Here is a 21,675-nt window from a genome sequence, read left to right as displayed (position 1 = left end):
ATCGGATGTTCCGATTGTTATTATTTTTTTTTGGTCAGGCTTGAAGTTAGCATCAATAGGAGTAAAATTTACAGGTGCGAACCGTAGACAACAGCGGCACCAGGAGTCATGTTACAGTATCTACTATAACGTGACGCTTCGCGCGGAAGTACTCTGTTAAGTTTTCATAACATCGCTGCTACCTCGAGCACTAATAAGGAATAATCGAAAATATCTAATCCCGTGCACTTCTTTCGGTAAATAATGTAAAAAATGAACCGTCCTCTATAATTAAGAAAATTTGCAGCTATATAAATATTACTGAGTTTGGAGTACATCATCAATGTTTCCCAGCGCATCGGAACAAAAACGACAGGAAAGGACGCTTACAGCGCTTGATGCCCTTGTCGTTTTCCGATGTACTGTGAAACTTTGCTAAACCGGGACCAACCAGCGCAACTTATGCAGATTGCATACTAAAGATGGCGTAAGACTGATTTCAGCAAATACTCAAGCAGAACGAATTTCTTTGATTATAGCTTGGATTATCACGAATGTGGAGAAGACATTTCTTTCGTTCTGCTAGTATGCAGGGCCAAAGGCGCACTAGTGAGTGAAATGGGCTAGCTTTGCGACAGGTTAACATACTGCGGAGTCTCCGAGCGGCTTTACCCTGCAAAAGTCCTGGGAGCCGGGCCTCACAGCTAACCAGCCCAGGAAGTCGCACGAGCTCTTCTATACTGTACCTTAAGCCGACAGGCTCAAGTCGCGACTGTAGAAACGCTGGGAATCGTCCATTGCACGCGCATAATTGGTAAAATTGTCTTCTATATGCCTCTCTTTCACTCCCCCTCCGCTTAACTTCCTTACCTTTCCTTTCTTCCCACTTTTTCTCTAGCTCTCCATATGTGAAACAAATAAGTGAATCCAGGAGTTCAGTGGACCGCCAACTTCACGTGGTGTCTATCACCTGTTACTGAGCGGCAATCCCCTTGCTTCTGACTCGCATGCGGAGGAGTACACGCGTAAAACGGCTGCCGAAAACGTTAACAAAAGAACCTTTTACTTGGAAAATAGGAGAAACTATACCGAACTTACCACAGACTTGCAAGTATGTAATACCGTTCCCACCCTGCACTGTACTTGGGGAGAGTTACACCCAGGTCCATATTGCCAACTTCTCGAAAATATCGTTGATTGATCGCGAATCGGTGTTGACAGCTCGGGCCGCCTGTGGCCATTGTGTTGTGGCGACCCAGTTTGTGAAGGCCCGTTTCGTTAATGCATAAACGCGGCCGAATACGCAGCGCGGACGTCGCACGCTATTTGCAACGCGTGTGCGTACGCATATCCAGAGCCACTCGGAAAATGACCCTTTTGTGTCGCACGAACTCTCGTGCCAAACCGGACGTCGTTTTCGGCCGGGATCACTATCGGAACCGAGGGAAAGCCGAGTGTCTTTTTGTTCACATCTAACATGATCGCTCACAACTGCGCAGTGAACGAGCGGGCGCTACTTCCCAAGTTCGAAACGCGACCTCCGTCTTCATTTGGCAAGGGGAGTGTGCAGCATCGACCACAAAATTGGGCGTTTGCGTTTGACATCGATTGTTAGTTTCTTCAATGAGACCGCCACGCGAGCTTCATAGAAAGCGAAGGGAAGTCCTTTGATTGATGGGTGATTTCCATGGTGAGGAACTCGAAGTTAGCGTGCCCTAGTTTTTTTCCCCGGGATGCTAAGTAACACGCTCGAGTGGGTCATATTTTTGGACGATATATATGCTTTGTATTGCGACGTTCTCGATGCAGACTTGCCAGTGTTTAGCGTATTCGAGTCTCGCCAACCTGTTAGGGTTACAGTGCTAGGTGTGCGTGCATGAGAGAGAGAGAGAGAGAGAGAGAGAGAGAGAGAGAGAGAGAGAGAGAGAGAGAGAGAGAGAGAGAGAGAGAGAGAGAGAGAGAGAGCTCTAAGCTCCCCCATTCCAACGATCCTTTATCGCACATGCTCAGACGCAGTGAAGCAAGAATACAATAACTAGATGCGAAGTAGTATTTTTTCTTTGTCAGGTTTACACTTCACTGAAAAGTTTTCGCTACCCCTGGATGAAAGCGATGGGCTCACATAAACGCACTTTAAACGCTACAGTCAAATCGAGTCAGATCTTATTAGTTCATTTCATGGTACAGCTTTCATATAGAAATATCTTTCTTATTTTGACTTCCTTCGCTTAACTAGCCAAGGCCTCGATATATCGGAAACAAAATGTGAACTTGGAACATTCCGCCTACCGATGACTTCGCTCATTTTCTTAGCAATTGACAGTCTGCACATAATTTTAGGGAACAATAGTACGATATGGTTCCTTCTAGAAATCTAGGACTTCGCCTAAGGTTTCGAGCCTCATGGCGCATAGGTAGAGAGATTCGAGGTTTGTGACTGCACAGCGAACTGTCGCCGAAATAGTGCTCTTTTGAGGAACTTGCAAATAGTGTTCTTGCAGAACGGTACTGGGTCTGTAATAGCGAATTTTTATGGCGAAAAGGCGTCCATGGTACAGCGCGCGCAATGTACGTAACGGGGCTTGCAGATAGTTGAAAACGCAATTCACAGTATTGAAGTCTTCCCATTAAGAAAGTCTATTCGTACCGGATTGACAACCGTCCCCTTACGGAAGCCAGAATTCTTGGACCCTGCTCCCAGCCGACGTCGGCCCGAACTGGTTTGAAAGCGCTAGCGTGCTTAAAGAAAAAAAAAAACATGGCTCATTGAAGAACTATAGAATGTGCGAACACTGCTGTGTTCCTTTCTTTCTAAATCCTCTCTTGCTTCCTTATCTTTTCTGCGGCTTGCCATCTCCCTGTGCAGAGCAGCCAACCGGACCATCTGGTCGGGTCAACCTCGCGGGTTTTCACTTCTTGTTCCTATAAAAGAATATAAAAGAAGGTTCCTATAAAAGAGTCCGCCTCGCTTTTTTATTTCACTATGGCCGGATATGCAGTCCTCTTTAATATATGACTCATTTCCCTTCTTATTCCCCCCTCCAACGAACCCCTCCCCCCGCCAAAAAGAAAGACAAGTTGAAGCTGGCTTCTCCGCAATAAGATAACGTGTGGGAAGAAGCTCGCTTTAAAGACTGTAGCGGGTATGAAAAAAGTCTCGGTCAGGTGAGCGTTACTTCGACACGCCATCCAAACTGCCGTTAGCTTATACAGTAGCACTAGGCAAGGCGGCATGGTAGCACCAGTCACATAACTTACTTCCACGCCGAGCACAATTGTATGTGTTCCACTGCGCCGTGACTCTCAGGAGAAGGCATGCGATCATATTCTGATCGCGCCACACCACGTGCTTGTGTAACGATACACCACCTTGGAAAATACCCGGCACTCAAAGCCTACTGCGTTAGTACCGAATCTTTAAGATCGCGGCGCCACCACCTATTTGAGGGCCATAATCCTCCCACCTTGCATAACCGATCAAATCAGCGTACACGTGTACCATCCTCGGAGCCCATACTCAGTGTAAGTAGTTTCTTTAGAGAAGTAGATGGTTGTCCTAGATCCCAGATATTTGTATCCTATATTCTTGTAGCTTCGTACTACTTCGCTAAATGACATTATCTTCTCCACCCGTGAGCTTTTTTCACACTTTGCGTATGTCTGCTGAACTGTAGCAATCTTTCTCTTATCTGATTTCTGGCTTCCATTTCTGGCAGTCTTTTATGGCAGCCTATGCTACTTTTGTATGTGAAGAAGGTTGGGTATTTTTCTGACTCAATAGTGGAAAAATTCGAGTGCCAATTTACACGACAACTGCGTGTAAGACATGGTAGAGGAACGCCTGCCCGTTTACGCATCAAGATATAGGTGACGTCGTCTACGACGTGGATGTTGTTTCGTTTCGGAAAGAGAGAGATGTCGTACCCCCCCCCCCCTTTTTTTTTTTTTAGTGTTGCAAACTGATGCGAAGTGTCTACATCTCCTGGCCTAGTCTCTATCTAAACAGTTCCGAGCAAAAATTGCCACATAAACAATCTGTTATTTTTTCTTTGTTGTTGTAGTCAGGCATGTCGTGTGAAATTGTCCAGTCAGCAACATCTGCGTGTTCAATAAATACAATGCATTGACACAATTGCACGTTGCACGACTGCGCGACAAGAAATTATTTTTGCTGTTTTTCTTTTGCTGATGCCGTGGCCTCGAAAACATTTGCCACCGAGTATATGTGTAGTGAATGTTAACTGGTCTTCCAGCTAAATAAAGAAAAAAAAAAGAAAAAAAGGAAAAGATAGGCGCACTATAAGGGAACGCGAATAAGAGAGTGTAGGCCCCTCTATGGAGCAAGTTGCGCTATTTCTCGTATTCTGTCTAGAGAGAGAGACAAAGAGGAGGAAAGACAGGGAGGTTAGCCAGTGTAAGTACCGGCTGGCTACCCTGTGCTGGGGAAAGGGGTAAAGGGAATAAAAGGAGAAAGAAGAAAAAGAGGAGAAAAAAAATTAAGGAAATTCACGCAGTACCGCGATACTACGCGATACAACACTCAAAGGCGATCGCACAATTCGCATGTCCTTAAAAACTTCAGCAAAGCCCTTAAGGCCTTGAGTGCCGAAGCCCGTGTGGACCAGTGTCCTAGAGCCTTCTCCTCTGTAAAGGGGCGATTGTCCAGTTTTTCGAGAGCGGTTACGAGCACTGTTCTTGGCACTTTGTAGCTGGGACAGTCACAAAGGAGGTGCTGAATCGTCTCCTCGCAGTCGCAGGTGCCGCAAGTAGGGCTGTCGGTCATTCCAATGCGGAATGAATAGGAGTTCGTGAATGCCACGCCGAGCCACAGGCGGCACAGAAGTGTTGCTTCCGCTCGTGGTAACCCTGGTGTTAGGCGGAGTTGCAGACATGGATCCAATCAGTGGAGACGTTCGTTCGTGAACTCATTGGTGTTCCACAGATTGTGCGTAAGCTCGCGGGCGAGGGAGCGAAGACTTGTGGCTGCGTCTGTTCGTGACAGTGGTAGTGGTACAACGTGGGCACCATCGTGGGCCGATCGGGCGTATTCTGTCTAAGTACATAACTTATTTATTGCGACAAATGTTTAGGGTTATTCAGTGCGTTTATCGCTATCACCAACCGCCATGCCTGTTTCGGTAGCGCTAGTAAGACAAATATCCACTGTGAACTTCGCAGTGAACGCCTGCACCGATAATTTATCAATTTCTCTGTTGCACTGCACTATGTTAAAAGCGTTGTTCTCTTTTTTCTTCTCATTTAAATATTTATATTTGGTGGACTTGCCGCAAGACATACGCGCAAGAAAGAAAAGAAACAAGAGGCGTCACACAAATGCATGCAGCCCCGTTTGATGCAGCCTAGTTCATGCGGGACACGAGAACATCACGCTCGCTGTGTGGACAGTCACGTGAGATCTTAAAACGATACTTTCTTTGCCTACTTTCTTTCGCTGCATATAACCTCCGATTTGTATCAACAAGCACAGCTGCAATGTTTTTCTGTTTATATTTACAATCGCTGCGCCATTTCCGCTAAGGAAAATGCTCTTTCTTGCTACAGACATCGCGGCGATGCCTTCCTAAATTTAGAGCTTCAGGCAAGCAGGGGCACGTCTAAACCTGGTGCAACGATAAGCCACGTAGGAAAGAAAGAACTAGGTGGGAGCACTGCGTAGCAACAGTGAAGCCTAGAAGAGTCGGCCTGACACGTGGTCATGTCACGGTAAGTTTCCGTTTCTTCCACAGCCGCGCTCATTGCGCGCTCTCTCCCGCAAGGAAAGCGAGTGCGACCGCAAACTATGCGGCTCCCGCAATTGTACGCTGCGACGATAAATGTATGCGCATACGTCGCAGTAAACTGCTGAATTTGCACGAACATGTCGGAAGGCGAAAGTTCGCGTCGATTATTATATGTTGGGAACTAAGCACACTGGGCCGATTCGGCCAAGTGCTGGGTCACGTGTTCGGCCGGCGTTTTGAGAGAGAAAGGGCGAAGGGGGGAATGGCGTCACGGAGAGTTGACTCGTGAAGACTGGCGGCGTGATGCTCCCTCCCAGTTTATTTCCATATTGCACGTATCCAGCGAACACTTTGTGCCAATGCACCAGTAACTGAGAAACATGCTGTACAAACCGGCTCCAGGAATGAGGGAAGTCCAGCGTAGAACAGCAAGAGTCAGGCCGTCGCGGCCAGCACGCGACGGCCCTGTCGCACGGAGCATTAGATTAGAAACTGGAATCGAGGTGATCGAGGGATCGACATGGCATGAACGTTTATTCATAAAAATTTGGCCCGTGGCCTGGTTGGGACAGGAAGAGGTGGGTTATAGGTGTAGGGAAAGGAATCGGAGACGTCGACCTCTTTCTAAATCTAGGAGGGCCTCATAATTGGCTCTTCCGCGACGTTCCGAGGTGACGAGCAGTTTTGTTTGACGGTGGTTATGTGGCCTTGTTATGTAGTGTTGTGTAGTCTTGTGCGGTATATGGCGCACCACAAGAAAGGCTTCGCCATGCCGCCATTACCTTTGCGGCAAATCTTTCCGTCCGGCAAAACGCGGCAGTTACGAGGCAGAGGATTACGGTTCAGGAAAAAAACGGGTGCAGTTAGCAGAAACAGGTGGAGAAAGATGTAAGAGTTTAATGGGGCCCTTCACGACGCATTCGGCACGTACGGCACGGGAGGCGCACGAGAATGTGAGGCGTAGTACCGGACAATGCTATAACAGCGCGAATAGCGGCTGCGTGCAAACTTAACGACGACGCAGCAAAGTGGGCGCGATTATAGCTAAACGCGCATCGAGGTGAGTTGCATCAAACACCTCTGCCCCGTGGAGGTGGCGAAGAGAGCGGGAACGCGACGACGCTACTCGAGTTGACACTCAGTATTGGTGCAATAAGGTCCGAGCTTGGCCCCGTGCAGGTGGCGGTGCAAGCGACACCAGATGGCGCTCGCGTGCATCTCGCTGGAACATCGTCCTGAGCCGCAGCGTCCCGACGACCAGGATGTCGAGGACTTGGAAGAGGACGAAGAAGGACAGGCCCAGGTACATGCCAATGATGCCGCCCAGATTGCCCAGCACGTGGGTTTCCTGCACGCGTACCACTTTTACACGGGAAGCTCGAGGGCCGGCGTCGAGATGGACACCGAAGCTTGACGCACCCGGAAAACCGGAGCGGGCCTGCTCTGGGAAACTGAGTAGCGCTAAAGAGGACAAGGACGTACGTGAAGCACGACGACACGGCTTGTAGTTGAGTTGGCCGAACTGTGTCGTATAATAAATGTGTTTGCAATCCTTCACTCAGCGACCTGTCCATAGTCATCACTTCACATCGTCAGCCATGGCAGGTGCTGTATTATGTCCGTCCTTGCCTTTCTACAGCGCTATTTCATTTTTCAGTACGATAGACCAACTAAAACGGAACTCTGCGTTAACCATTCACATTTTCCTGGTTCTTACGATTCTGTACGGGTCAGCAGTGTACGGTTGGTGCCCGCATCTTGCTCATAATTTTTGGAACAACTGTAAGAACAGTACAGCACAGCACCTGCTGTCTGTGGTGTTCAACGGCTCAACTAGCGCTTGTGGACAGACTCTAAGCCGAATGCATTACTAAGCGCGGATTAGTGTGGCGACACCGATGCGTTCTCACAGCTATTTTATAAGAACACGGAACTTCTAACGTGGCTGTTCCAAAAGGACAGATCTCTTGAGTCACTTGCGAGCAGACAATGCGCTCACGTGAACTCGACAAAAACGAGTGGAGATTGTTTGTCGGGCTGAAGTATATCATTTAGGCTGAGCGAAATCTTAGCAGGTCATGCTGTTTACGTGTGCTTTGCAGCGCGCGCGCGAATCTTTACATCTTCTTACTTATAAATGGGTGTTTTAATATATGGGCGTGCTTGAATAAAGGTTCCAAGTTAGAAATAGCAAAAGCGATCGGGTACGTACGACTTCTGGCTCAAACATATTGAGCCAAGCTCATGTAGCTGAACCTATACTCCAACGAAAGCCATCCGTATACATATTCTGTTCGAACAAATTGCGTGACATCCTATGCTAAGAATTTTTAAAGTGTAATAATAGCACTAGGTATACCTGCTGTGTTCAGTATAGCCTGTGGTACTTACGTCGTATTTGGGTACCGAAAGAATGTGCTCGTAGGTGAGTGAGTTGAAGTACAGTACCAGACGAGCGGGTGGCCTACGACAGGAATAAAAAAAAGAAAATATGTAAATGCCATTAGGATGGAGAAGTGCTGATTAATTTGGAAGGCACTGTACGCCCTCCGCATTGTCCCTTGCCTGGAATTGCGCATTAGGGCCTATTGCGGTGAGATATATTCGAAGGAACTGCCGCACACATGTTCTTGTTAAAGAGTGAACGGTGAGAATGAACTTTAAGTGAAAGCTCTCGTTGTTGCAAAGTCTTGGTTGTTGTGAAGCCTTGTGAAACGCAATAGCACAATTTCGTGCCCTCAACGTTAATGTTCTACGTGTTTTTCATGCTGATAAAAAATATGGTCACGACACAATGCAGGGATAGTGACAAAATTATTCTTTCTGGTAATTTAATGCTACTTCCTGTTGGAATACTCCAGTGGCGCTGGCGTCTTAGTTGGATATCAGTTCGGAAACAATTACTGCAGCGAGGCACATGAAAGTGTGGGACATATTTTTTTTTTATCGGCCTCTATTCATACTATGATGTAACATTCAACCGTCCACACTAGTTGTCCTGTAGTATAGATTGAGTAGCAAGAAAGAAAATAAAATCGCTGCCCTTGTTACAATACAATATGTAAATCTGACATAGGAAAATACAAGACACCTTGTGTTCTGTATTTTGCAGAAACGTTTGCAGTATACATTGCAGGAAGAAACTTGTTATACTGTTGGCGTACTCTCATACTGTTTATGTTATATTGTTCGTTCCTATTCAGCTTGTTCACTCTCTTGTGCTTTGGCTACTTAGTATATCATTATCGTATGCACCCAATTGTTTTCTTAGATATTAGCAACTTACCTAATCATTGTTATTCCTATTGCTCACATGTCCGCACTTCTTATTACCGCGGTCTCACTTTGTATAATTATCCTGTTTATCTAATCATAGAAAGACCTTATGTCTGTTTTTTAAAGATATATGACCTCCTGTTGTAATATTTATTTACCATGTAACTCCAACATGATTTTTGAAATGAAGCTGACTTGACATGCATGATGGCGGTAAGCAGTGCATGATGCTGCAAGAACTATAGACGCTTCCGCGGTTCCGCGAGCTTCGGTTAGCTGCTTGATGAATAACGCCGTGCGCTAATCGCGCTACATACCCGTTTTCCTTGGTCACTCCCACAACGTCCTGCACCAAGAATGCAGAATAGGTGAGTGACAATATGTGTAGCTTACGGCACGGAGCGCAGTGCTGAAAGAAGACATGCTGCATGCACAATTCACCGATGTTTAATGACGTTTCTCCGGATATTAAGCTACGTACTAAGAACTAGAGGGAGCAACCACAGAGTAAACATAAATGCTGTGTTTACTTTCTGGGCCTAGGGGACTAGGGGAACCTATACACAACTCCCGTGGCGTACTATCAAGAGCTTCGTGGAGGCACTAGTATCGCTAGCACTGCATTCTTTGCAGACAAGTCACTCGTGTTCGACACCGAGACCACGCTGCTATTGAAAATCCAGCTCAGTGTGAGATAAATAATACTTTGCATCAGAAACAGCAGCAGAAAGCCGGTGTCACTAGGCAAACATCGACAAAAGTTGGCTGGCGTGATTTTGGCGAAGGCTGATGACCGATATACCCCGTGAGCTGTTTGAGCTATCACTAGATGCCCAACGTGTCGTGCTAGAACTTGTCAAGGCACTTTACCTAGCCACGGAGTGACTTCCTGCTCTAGCGCCCAATATGCTACTTCATGGACCGGGACTGGGGTCTTCACTCAAATAAACTTGTTCTCTCTCTCCGTCTCTTGACAGAGGTGCGATTAATCCACTCCGACACTTTCCTCGGAGAGAACCTCGGTCTTGTCCGTGCGTCGCGTCGAAAACAGGCTTTCTACATAACACATCTAACATGTAATAATATCAAAGAACTTGGAATCCTTTATTTGTAAACACGCTCACCTCTGTCAGCTTCGTCATTGTTACATCCCGTGTGTAACTGATGTCCCTGCAATGAATGATAGCAGCTCGTGTCAGTTACGTCCGGCCGTATCCGCTTTCCTAGGGTAAATGTGCTCCCTGCACTGTAATCTTGGTAGAAAAAAAAGTGATTTTGATATATGTATTGGTTTGTGTCGCTTTTCAAATTTAACAGATCTAAGATTTATGTGAGGGATTTTTATGATGCAAGGTGCACGAAGAAAGTATGCAATAAAATGTGCGTACAATGCATGTAAACATACCTGTATGGATTGTGAAATGTACAGTTGCGTGCAATATGACTTCAAACAACCTTGTTCGTGGTTGACGAGGCTCCAGGGCTGCACGGCGGTTCTGATATGTGAAATAGCGGTTTAATATATACCACTAATTGAAGCTGTGTTTAGGTCTGGAACTTACCCTGTGTCTGCGCAGCCGTACAGTCTTGGATCCCCTTCGACCACGGGCACTGGTGTTGTATGTCATATTGCACGTCACTGTACCTGTATGCTGAACGTCAACAGGAGCAAGAGTCTCTGTCAGGCCATGTGGCCTTTAGCTCTTACTACTCTTTCTGGTATAGGAAATAAATAAACTAAGTTGAATTGAATATTTATGTGACCAATGAGTTTTCTCTTAGGTGAGTGAAGAGATATCTCTCTTTTTTTTTCTTCGTCTGCGAAGCTTTCTTTCTGAGAAACACGTATGAGTTGCCCCTGCAGTTTCGCACTGCAGTCCACGTGGATGCCCATTTTCTCCTTTCAAGATTAACGGACACGAAGGTTACGTGGCATACGAGAGTCTTTAACAGGGCAGTGTCGGAAGTCAGTGCGCAGCGCCAGACATTTCAGTTCGTCTGCGACTAAAGCGCGCATACACTAATTCGTGCTGCCCCCTTATCTCTTTCTCTCTATTCTCTCACTTTTTTGCCCTACCCCAGTGTAAGTTGACGAACCGGGATCATACGGGCTAAGGGATACCTTTGTCCTTCTTTTTCCTTTCTCTCGTTTTCTGTTCAGATTTGTTGGTCTTGGGAAAAGAAACCTTCCTGCTGACCAGACAGCGCAGAGGAGTCACAAGAAAGTGGAGACTTGAAAAGGTCAACAGTGGGCGAAAAAGGGATGTCTCATGCTGAGTCCCTTCCCGACAACAGAGCCAACGCTTGTGCCACAGACATGGAGGCTTGTCATAGCGCCCTTACTACGACAAGCTTCCTGGTTGGAACGCAGACTGAAGCTTGCTTTGTTCACCCGCTGTTGGTCGCTTTTGCTCACCGTGAAACGAGAGTGTTCTTATAATTCTATTAGCATTCTTTGGGAACTTGCCCCAGTTTGCGGTATGTCGGTATGCATCTATGTATATATATATGTATGTATCTACGTATTTATGTCCATGCCTAACATCTTTCCCGTCAACTGGGGACACAGGGTGGTCTATAGCCAAACAGGTAGAACGTCGGGCTGCCTGTGCTGTGGAAGCCAGGTTCAAAAATAACCGTTGAACCAACCTGGGTCACATGGTATTTGCCGCTGGGTATGTGCCGCCTTTCATAATAATCATTATATAAAAAATGTTATCATTAATTACGTACTAACTGCCAGTTTTATTGTTAACATATTTAAAGTCGCCAATCATCTCCAAAGGATAGATGCACCGCCAATTTTTGCTTGCGAAGCAGAAGTTCAATTTATTTCATTTGATGGAGCAGTAACCGAGCATGGTTGTTTGACCCTTGTCCATTAAATTATAGGGTTTTACATGCCAAAACCACGTTCTGATTATGAGGAACTCCGTAGTGGAGGGCTCCGGAAATTTCGACTACCTGGGTTTCTTTAACATGCACTTAAATATAAGTAGACGGGTGTTTTCGCATTTCGCCCCCATCGAAATGCAGCCGCCATGGCCGGGATTCGATCCCGCAACCTCGTCCTCAGCAGCCCAACAGCATAGCCACTGAGCAACCACGGCGAGTACCCTTGTAGATGCTGTCCCGGCACAAGCACGTGAGGAGTGATGTGGTCTGGAGTCATTACTTTGCCACGAGGCATATTAATTTTCAATCCACGAGAACTTGTTTTTTGATAAACAAAGGCTGCTTAAGAGCGGCAGACTGGCAGTTCTATTTAGACGTCCTCGACGAGCCACTCGAAAGCTTTTTTAAGCCGATGACCATTGGCACGAGTTGAACAAGGCTCTGGCAGATAAATTTTACCACAGGCAAGCTTGTGAGCAAAACCCAACTTTCCCTTTCTAGAAATAACGTTTACTGGGTAAGTAACATAAAAGCTATACATATGTTAAGCTATATTTGTAGTAACGCTTGGGCAGTCGTCTAGAAGTTGCAGCTTGCGCCGCGAGGATAACTTTTTATTGGTTGTTTCTCACCCTTAGAGACAAAAAACAGGCACTTACAGACGGACAAGGCTGGTGCAAAATATGGGCAATAAATTTCGAGCAACGTTATCAACATATTCATTAACAGGTTGTCACGACCGTCTTCAGAGTTTTCAAGAGAATCGCTTGTAAACGTTCTTTATTTTGGCTCGTTGACACCGTGGTCGCTACGCAGTCCACTTGCCACACACTGGAGCCGAATCTCAGTCTATAGCAAGGCGCGCCAGATAGTTCGTAATATTGAGCCACCTGCTCGAACAAGCCGCCATGTGTTCTAATGCTTGCCAGGTCGCTTGCATCGTCAAGAACTGCGTTTCAGGCTTCTATTAGCGCCGCTGTTCATCCTCTGCATCGTTCTGGAGTGCCTACGCCCTCTCGTTTTGTTTCTTTTAGATGTTTAGATGCGTTGCTGTGGTGCTGTGCTTGCTCTGTTGCTGCTTATCAAGGGTTTTGGAAGGCTTTCGCGGTGTGCAAGCATTTGTACCGTCGCGCTACTGAGAACGAGGCCGTTGGTTCGACTCCCGGTCGCGATGGCCGTATTTTGATGAGTACATGCAAGGTTATAAAAAAAAGACAGACCAAAACGAAAACGGCAGTGTAATAAGATTTAGGCGCATGGCTAATACGTAGTGAAAATTATTTCGCAAATGCCTATTACAGCGTCCCTGATACTAATTTTTTTTTATGTGAAAACATTTCACTTATACAGGTTTGCTGGTGAGCCCTTATGCAGACTGCGGCGACAAATCGAAAATGAGTGAGGCGAAAACGAAACAAAATCAAACAAAAAAAAAAAAAACACAGCGATTTCTTCAAAACTTGCTTCAAATGCATTGAAATAAGCCATATTAAGAAAGTAAACGAAGGGGGGAGGAGGGGAGTGAACAATTTAGTGAAAATGCCAAGGAAACAAGCTTTGAAAAAGAGAAGTCCACTTATCGATACGTTGGCTGCCGCTTTTACCTTATTCTCGTTTTGCTCAAGGAAACAGTAAGAAAGAGAAAGCGGAAGTGTTCAGTAAGGTAAACAAAGAGAAAGCGCTAGAACGTAGGCGATCGCCTACAGTGAAAGCCTCCTCCTTACTGTCGTTCTAGCTATGGATGACTGTTGATCCTTTCACTGCCGGTTATCTTCACGGGCAAATAAACTCCGCCCGAAGTATACGTGCAACCGTTCAACGCAATCGAACTATTTGGTAGTGTTTTTTATAGGGATGCCCCGGTTTCCTTTCTCCAATTGGAAACGGTTTGCATATAAAGACGTAACTTGTCATAGCTTGTAACATATTAAGACTACGCACTTACTTGCAGGCACGAAGGCAGTTGCACTTCTTCTCGAGTATCATGCTGGTATGGGTTTTAGCGACGTGTTTCGCACATTTTTGCACTGCAAGGGAACACACACATACGTGATGGCGCAACACCGCCGTTGAGGTTGTAGCAACTATACGAAATGCACACCATTCGAAGACGCACAATGCTGCCGCACTTTACACGGAAGCGATGAGTAACGAAGATGGAAGCGCTTGTATAGTGTCGAGGGTGCGCCTATGTGTCGTTAATTGAGCGCACGAGAAACTGCCTCGTGCACACTTGTAGTTAAGATGAAGGACCGTCTGTTGGGCTAGTTGGTCTAGCTGGTGGCTAAGATGACAGCCGTTTTCAATGAGATGAGACTTCTACAAACTTCCATATATATGTAGCGTCGCTCATCAATGTCTACAGGCGTGCAATGCTGTATGTCTTGCTGGCACATGAATGGGATGCCAAAATGGATGGCCAAGTTCGTCACGCAAAGCGCTGAAGAAGGTGTGTGCTTCTTCAGTTACGTTTACATGGACGGCGTAGCTGTAGCAGAGAGATTACGACGCAATCAGCTATGCAGTGTTACGTTTTCCACAGGCTAGTCACCTAAGAGAGTTTGAGCTTAAATCCGAAGCCCCTTAAGCATCCTAAGTATCCCGAGGTTTGACGGCATCGCTCAGCCAGTTTCTCGGACAGCCTCTGACTGCGAATAGCGTTCAAGCTCACACTCTCTTAGGTGACTATAGCCCGTGGCTGCATAGCACGCTGCACACTGCATAGCACACTGCATAGCACGCTGTGTCGTAATCCTTCTGCTACAGCTATGCAATCCATGTAAATGTAACTGAAGAAGCCTATAGCTTCTTATAGTGACACCCGCTACGAGGTCATTCCTGATGGTCGTTTTTTCTTGCCCGAAGGGCGGCCACCAGCTTCCTGAAGTTGTGCATGCAACGCGCATGGAGTCGTATATTTGCGAGAGACTGCTTTGTGTGGTTCGTTACTTTAACGCTGCTTAACAATACTTAGATTCGTGTCGCGGACTTCTGCTTTTGCTGAATTAAGACAATATATACAAAAAACAAAAACACTGCACTCGTGCATTCCTTCTTCAAATGCACAAACACATGCACACAACGTAGTGTCTTGAGTGACTGTTTCATTACATTTCATTTCATTTCGTTACATTAAGGGCCACTATGGTGTTACAGAGAGGAATGGATCAACACTACTCTTAGGGCCACTAAGGTATTACAGAGCCGACTGGGTTAACATAAAAGTGGTAGTTTAGAAAAGCAGTTGTTACAAAATATAACCACTTAAAGCAGACTTTAAGGTTGGAAGATCGGTGTTGCAGATGATGAGAACAAGCAGGTGGTTCCAGTCATGGCTTGTTCTAGGCACAAAGGACGCGTAGCACTGAGGGGTATTGAAGTGGGGTACTTCAACTTTTAAATGATGATCCGTATGTGAGGACACATGAGCCGGGGCTGCACACAGGGCATGTTTTAAACTGTCGTTGGTGTAAAATGTGCAATGAAAGGGGCACAAGAGGACGATGTGGCGTCGAGTGGAAAGATCTGGAACTTTCAGCTTCTTTTTTTTATGAGGGAAACATTGTCTAGGTGGGAGTAGGTAAAAAAGTATGAAGCGCGCGAAGCGGTTCCGAACCGATTCGAGTGTTAGTGCAAGAGACTCGCTGTTAGCGTCTCAAACGCAAGAGGTGTGATTTCATTTGAGAGGTTACTGTGGTACGAAGTTTGTTAATATATATAGACGAAAAAGAAGATGTACCAGTTCAGATCCTTGCCGTACACCAGACGTTACTGGGCAGGGATGTGAGTCGGGGTCTTTAGTACTTACGAGTTACGTACCGGGAGCGGTTACTCTAGAACTACTCTATACAATTTAACACATTATTGTCGTTGTTAAGATTACCGACTTTCAAAAGTAAAAGTGCTTGCGAGACAGTATCAAAAGCTTCTGGAAAACCGATAGACATGATAAAGAAAAACGATAAAGACGCAAGCGGCTTGCGTCTTCCATAACTATAGCTAGTATATAATCTATAACTCCCTATCGCTTGTTAGCGCGAAGTGCGCGCGTGTACCGCGGCGCAGCAGAAATATAATTCAGCCACCTGTTAATATTGTTAGAATGCCTGGGGCACGGCGAAATAGTATACGCTTCTTTTTGTTAAGCACGCGTTTTACAGTTGCATTAACCAAGAATCGCGGCGTGAGCAGAATACGCGGCGAATCGAAATAGACCTGTCTACGAGCGAGGCGACTTTTCTGCGGAAAAGTGATCAATTTTCTTACAAGATTTTCTCACAAGGAGGCAGGTGGGTCACGGCAAAAAATGCTAGTTCAGAGTCAGTTTCGTAAAACTCGGCCTTACTGTAGTGAGTGAGTGAGTGAGTGTGTGAGTGAGTGAGTGAGTGAGTGAGTGAGTGAGTGAGTGAGTGAGTGAGTGAGTGAGTGAGTGAGTGAGTGAGTGAGTGAGTGAGTGAGTGAGTGAGTGAGTGAGTGAGTGAGTGAGTGAAACAACTTTATTTGGTCCACTATAGACGTAAGCAAACTCAACGTCACCTGGCTAGGTCCACTCGGGGACCATCAGGTGAAACCTGACGGCCCTCTCGCGAGCCCTATGGAGTGCCAGGATTTGAGAGGTCTGATGCTGGGCCCTAATTAGCTTCATCATTTCCTCTTGGGTGAAAGGGGGACCGGCAGGGGCGCAGCCCCACAGGACATGTTCGAAGCCCGCATAATCACCACACAAAGGGCAGTCCGGGCTTGGAAACCATTGTGTACAGCGCCGTGGGGCTCGGGTAAGTGCTTGTTTGCAGTAGTCTGAGAGTGACTGCCTGGGCCCTGCACAACGAGGAGTGCGGCGAAGGTAGGACTCTTCTTGACAGATAATTGTATTTGCAGATTTCGTTGTACGAGCAGAGAGGCTCGGGTCGCCCAGGAGAGGACGCGTTGCCCAGCGCACGGTCAGTCAAACCTCGTGCAGCCGAGTGCGCCTCCTCGTTGGGGTTGATCGAGGCACCCTCAATATCAATTAGATGGGCTGGCTGTGCGGAACGGCATAGCGATAAGATAATGATCGAAAGGTCACTTAATTCTGATATACAAGTGTGTTAGCTCATGGTCTCCTCAAACATGCACACAACGTCGCCTTCGCTGACTTGAGTGACTATTCGTGTCTTCGGTGCTATATTTAGCTCACTTAAGTCACTAATCTTCGCTTACTCTTGCGCAAGCGCAAAGTAGATATCAGTGAAGCCTTTGGACCCAAAGACACATTGCACTGTTACTCACTCTTGTCTACGCAGGTTCCATGCCGTTTTGCCAGCGTGATGATCTGTGGCAGATTCGCAGACAAGCAACCGCAGTTCTCCACAATTTTCACCTGTAGGCACATGTTCAGGCAGTCCTGCGCACAAACGTCGTAAGGAAGACGGATGAGGGAAAAAATAAAGAAAAAACAAGGTGGCCGCCATTCGTTTCTCATGATCACAAGCATAGATGCCGACTGAACTCTGTATTCACCAATGCTTTCTAAGTTTTCTTACTAACAAGGCGAAAGAAACAAAAACAAAAAAGAAATACAAAAGAAAGGCCTATTTGTGTTTTGAACCAAACTAGGTGACCGCGGTAGCTGAGGTCAGAAAGCGCTGCGGGAGCAATGATGGCAATAATCAAGAGCGGCGCAAGTACCACGCGAGGGGCAAATTTTACTCGCTTCTTGGCAATGCGCAATAGTGAAGCGCGGTTGCAGGTTTCCTAGCCCACTTTGAATGCCCTGCGCTTGAACGTTTTCTCTGCCCGTGCTGCCAAACTGGGTCCGCCGAACTCCTCGCGCTCTATCACGACGAATATCCGCGACCACGCGTTCTGTCGTAAAGCGGACAAAACAGAAGTTCGCGGACTGAGAGATTTTGAGCGAATGAGAGTGGTCGAACGAGGAACGTCTCTTCAATAGAGGCTAGTTCTAGCCTGTATAACGTCGCTGCAGGAGCCAACGTTTCGACAAGGAGGCTCCGGTCGGCTCCTCCGCTGCTTGTTGCGACACTGTCCCCGGCGTTTGGCGGGAGGTAAGCGTGCCAAACAGAAAGATGAGAGAGAGAGAGAGAGAGAGAGAGAGAGAGAGAGAGAGAGAGAGAGGCAGATTGTATGTAAAAGAAGACGCACTACTCTGCACAGCACACGTCTCAACCATACGTGTAAAGGAGAGGCCGACGTTTACAACCCACCTGGAAGAACAAAGTTCTGTAATTTGACAGGTTCAAAAACGGGAATGCAGGGAGATGGATGTGAGAGAAGGATCACGCGTCCAGACGCGGGTAGCTATGCATGCGAGTGCTGTGGTGGACACTGCACACGCTTTCCGCCACTGTCTCCACCTTAGCGGTTGAACGTGTGACACACATGGGGCCGTATAACGTAAATCTATTCCAATACGTTTTCATTCGAATCTCCTGACGTTAAATTTGCGCGACCGCCGACGCTAGCATCGGGCGGTCACCCGCAGGGTTACCAATCAAATGCTCCCCTTCTTCATAAAAGGTCACTTTTGTTCGCTTGAAAAACCAACAACATTGGCTGCGCTGAGCGGCTTCTCTTATCTAATTGGCTCACAAGAGGCGAGGAGCATGCTCGGAATTCGATGGGGCCGAGCCACAGCATTGAATATCGATAACCGGATGAAGAGGGTGGTGCTGGTGTCTGCGATTAGTCCGCTTTCTCTTACTTAGATTGCGGTGGATCATCGACAATCGCGGCGGCATGCAACGGAAGCTTAAGAGTGACGCTAAAACGGATCCTCAGCAAAGAAAAGTTGGCAGAACGAGGTCGTAAACGTGCCGAAAGTGCTCGAAAACGTTACTCGGCCACGCAAAAAGCTTTATTACACGCAAATAAACCCATGCTCTCCGGCAGGGGCGAGTAGACAGTGCCGGAGCGATCCGCGGCAGCCATATTTTATTCCTTTCGGAACGGGGCAGCCTGCGGCTATTCACAAGAAAATTCAGTTTTGTTCGGCATATTAATGCATATTTAACGCGTACGCGTCACTTTGGCGCGGTAAGTTTTTGCGGTTTTGTGACGTCGCGTGAGAGGCAGGTGAACTGAGTGCAGCCCGAAAACGTCTGACCAATAGCCGGGGGCTAATGGCAAAAAGGCGTCGAATTAGAAATAACTATTTTTGTTTTTGTTCGGTCAAATTATGCATAATCAGTGTGTGCACGTCATATCAGATGGGGAGTTATCGCGGTTTTCGTGACGTCGTGTGACATACAGGTGAAGGGGGAGTCGTCCAAAAAAGTTTTTGACCAATCGCCGTGGGCTGATTGCAGAATTGGAATAGAAAAGTTTGTAATAGTTTTACGTTATAGCGCCCATGATTTGCCTGCGTCACACGTTATACGCCGCAGGCCCAACTTTAGAACTAAAAAGAACATTACTTTGCGCCTTTGACACGTAAACCTCGTCGCGTAGCCACCTCTCTGCCTCCCTGCGTTTGGCCCTATTTAATTTTGTTCTCTTTGGTGGTAATGGTGGTAATAATGTAAACGTCTCGATAAAACAAAATGAAACGTCGAGGATTTAAGTTCTCAAGCCTAAAACAAGCGTACCGGGATAATTACAGTCTGCGTTAGTTTGCCTCGCTCACCGAAACGAAAACAGCCTGTAGGAATGTACTATCGGCCATCGATATCTTTTCGCACCACGATTTTCTAGTGAGAAGTAAAGGAAATATAATACCTCGGGAGCCCACGCTTGTAAAATCTGCTGACCTTATCGCTTGCTCTAGTTGAGTGAACTACACGAATGTGAGCTAATTATGCCCTGCAGTCAATCAGTCAGTCAGAGACGTGCGATGTCAAGCATAAGGGAGTTGAGATGACCGATCATCGCTAAACACGAAGCCGACGATAGAGTTAATGAAGCCATAAGTTCGAAAAGGACGTAATTTCAGTATGGAGGTGCGGGATTACTACGTCCACGTGCTTACCTCTCGGGTGTAGGCGCCGTACATGCTGTCCATGTGGACCAACAGGGGGTGAGGCCAAGAAGAGCGACAGGGGTTGGCGTACGGTTCCGGTAGCCCCGTTTGCGCCAGCTGCGACCGCGCAGGCCTCATTTGAGAAAGAGTTCTTTATGCAGTTTCTGCATTTGATCTTTCCCTAGCCAGGTGCTGACCAATAAGGCAGTGGAAAACAAGCGGTTATTGGACGTCCCTCCGATGTCTGAGGACGATGTCTGAACGATGTCTGAAGACGCCCCTCAGACATCGCTCTTTTATTTCGTTCAGATATTTTTGTCACCAAATTCACCTCCGCTAACTTACTGCTTTAATTTGGGTCGGAGTAACGTGCAAAACTGAAAATTTGGATATGGTGATTAAAAAATATTAAAAAAAAGATTTGACGGCCATGGTGCCCGACACCCACCAGCATACGATCACTCTTGTATGTGTGCTTACAACTCTCCACGAGGCGCGCATTTACTGCTACGCACTGCAACATGCATACGCGTGCAAGGCACGCTGTAGTTAAACGGGCAAATGGATCTCGGAGGCAGTGAAGATGGCGTTTAATCTGCTGCCGACTCCGCTAGCGCAAAACACTTCCACAGAAAAAAACAAATCCTACGGAAAAGAAATTGGCGCAAAAATATTAGCAAAAAATATTACTTACGGCGCTGTTGAAAGGAAGATGTTCTCCGGGCCTTCTAAATAAATGATGGGGCTTTGGATCTCCTCCCCTTCAGACGTGTCTTTAATTTGCTGGCAGCATAACAACCAGGATGGATGTATAGTAACGGTTGCTGCCCATGTGGCGCCTTTCTCACGGCGCTAAGACTGCCAGACCGCCAAACACGCTTTCGCGAGAGTACCTTTCAATAATGTCATAACTCTGCTGGTTCCTAAAGTGGAAGGCATTGAATAAGCGTGCCCGTACGTATCCACTGCAACGTCGATTATTTCTCCTTAGCGTTCACAGGCGCAATATCTAAGGTATCAGAAAAATACCCTTCATGTTACACCGAGAGAAGTACTGTATGCCATTTGCAAAGGGGTAAGAACATTACTTCTCTAGTAGCATCTAGCTTCAGCATTGTGCGTTAACACTGTAGGGGCGCTTCTGCCGTATAACGTGTCGGCTGTGCGTTTTTTCACCCGTCTTGTGCTGTGGCCGTCGGAATTGAGGCGTCGTAATAAGAAGGCGACAGAACACATGACATCGATCTACGGCTTCGCTCCGCGTTCCACTCATGAATTAAGCGTTGCTTTCAGATACATATAGATTTGACGGAGCTCCAAGCTCCGGGTTGTAATTTTGTGTGCAGTAACTTACGTGGTACGCGCGAGATGTCAAGCTTTTTCTGCTCTTAGTGCCCGTGGTGGGTGCTTCGTGCTTGTGGAACCAAGTAAGAATGTTTTCCGCGACTTACAAGCTAAGCGTAAAAGGAAACAAATGCGAGTTGCGGAGGCGACGTTACCAAATTGAGGCCGACGTACGTAGTGTAGCCCGGAGAGAGGTAGACGCCATCGCTGCACACTGAGAACCTGCACCAAGAGTGTTAAGTGCAGTGCATGCATCAGTGTCGATGCTCACTGGCCTTCAAGTAAACTAAGCTTATATCTTTAAAATTTGCACACAATAGGCAGCATGCAAGAAGTGAAAAATTTATCCGAAAATATTTATTGTTCTGCGCTTTTCCCGTGGTCTAAATTGTCGCCTTCAGTATATTGTTCTGTACTATATTACCTTCGTGCCGTCGCCACATTTTTTTTAGACAGAAATGCAACATCTCTCAGTTTAATTTACTG

General features: G+C 46.7%; 1 protein-coding gene and 1 long non-coding RNA gene across 3 annotated transcripts; both read right to left on the bottom strand.

Annotated features, from left to right (window-relative positions):
• Window positions 1-6,808: 6,808 nt before the first annotated feature.
• Window positions 6,809-13,912, bottom strand: LOC135901359 (acid-sensing ion channel 3-like). Of its 2 annotated transcripts, none has more exons than XM_070536639.1 (5): window positions 13,837-13,912; window positions 10,121-10,166; window positions 9,314-9,342; window positions 8,112-8,184; window positions 6,809-7,068 (listed from the first exon to the last, which is right to left on the bottom strand). In XM_070536639.1, exons 1-5 carry the CDS (start codon window positions 13,875-13,877, stop codon window positions 6,859-6,861), a joined length of 399 nt encoding a protein of 132 aa, XP_070392740.1. In that variant the 5' UTR covers window positions 13,878-13,912; the 3' UTR covers window positions 6,809-6,858. The 2 variants fall into 2 exon arrangements, with proteins under 2 accessions (XP_070392740.1, XP_070392741.1); XM_070536640.1 differs by lacking the exon at window positions 13,837-13,912 and adding an exon at window positions 10,402-10,580.
• A 3,247-nt stretch (window positions 13,913-17,159) lies between these two features.
• LOC139057875 (uncharacterized) lies at window positions 17,160-21,414 on the bottom strand. Its single transcript, XR_011513063.1, has 3 exons — window positions 21,345-21,414; window positions 19,855-19,962; window positions 17,160-17,274 (listed from the first exon to the last, which is right to left on the bottom strand). It is a non-coding gene; the product is annotated as an uncharacterized lncRNA (long non-coding RNA).
• Between the last annotated feature and the right edge of the window lie 261 nt (window positions 21,415-21,675).

This window comes from Dermacentor albipictus, chromosome 3 (assembly GCF_038994185.2).
Source record: "Dermacentor albipictus isolate Rhodes 1998 colony chromosome 3, USDA_Dalb.pri_finalv2, whole genome shotgun sequence".
Taxonomy (NCBI): Eukaryota; Metazoa; Arthropoda; class Arachnida; order Ixodida; family Ixodidae; genus Dermacentor; species Dermacentor albipictus.
Note: the sequence above shows the minus strand (reverse complement) of the source record. Positions and strands in the feature narration are given on the sequence as shown.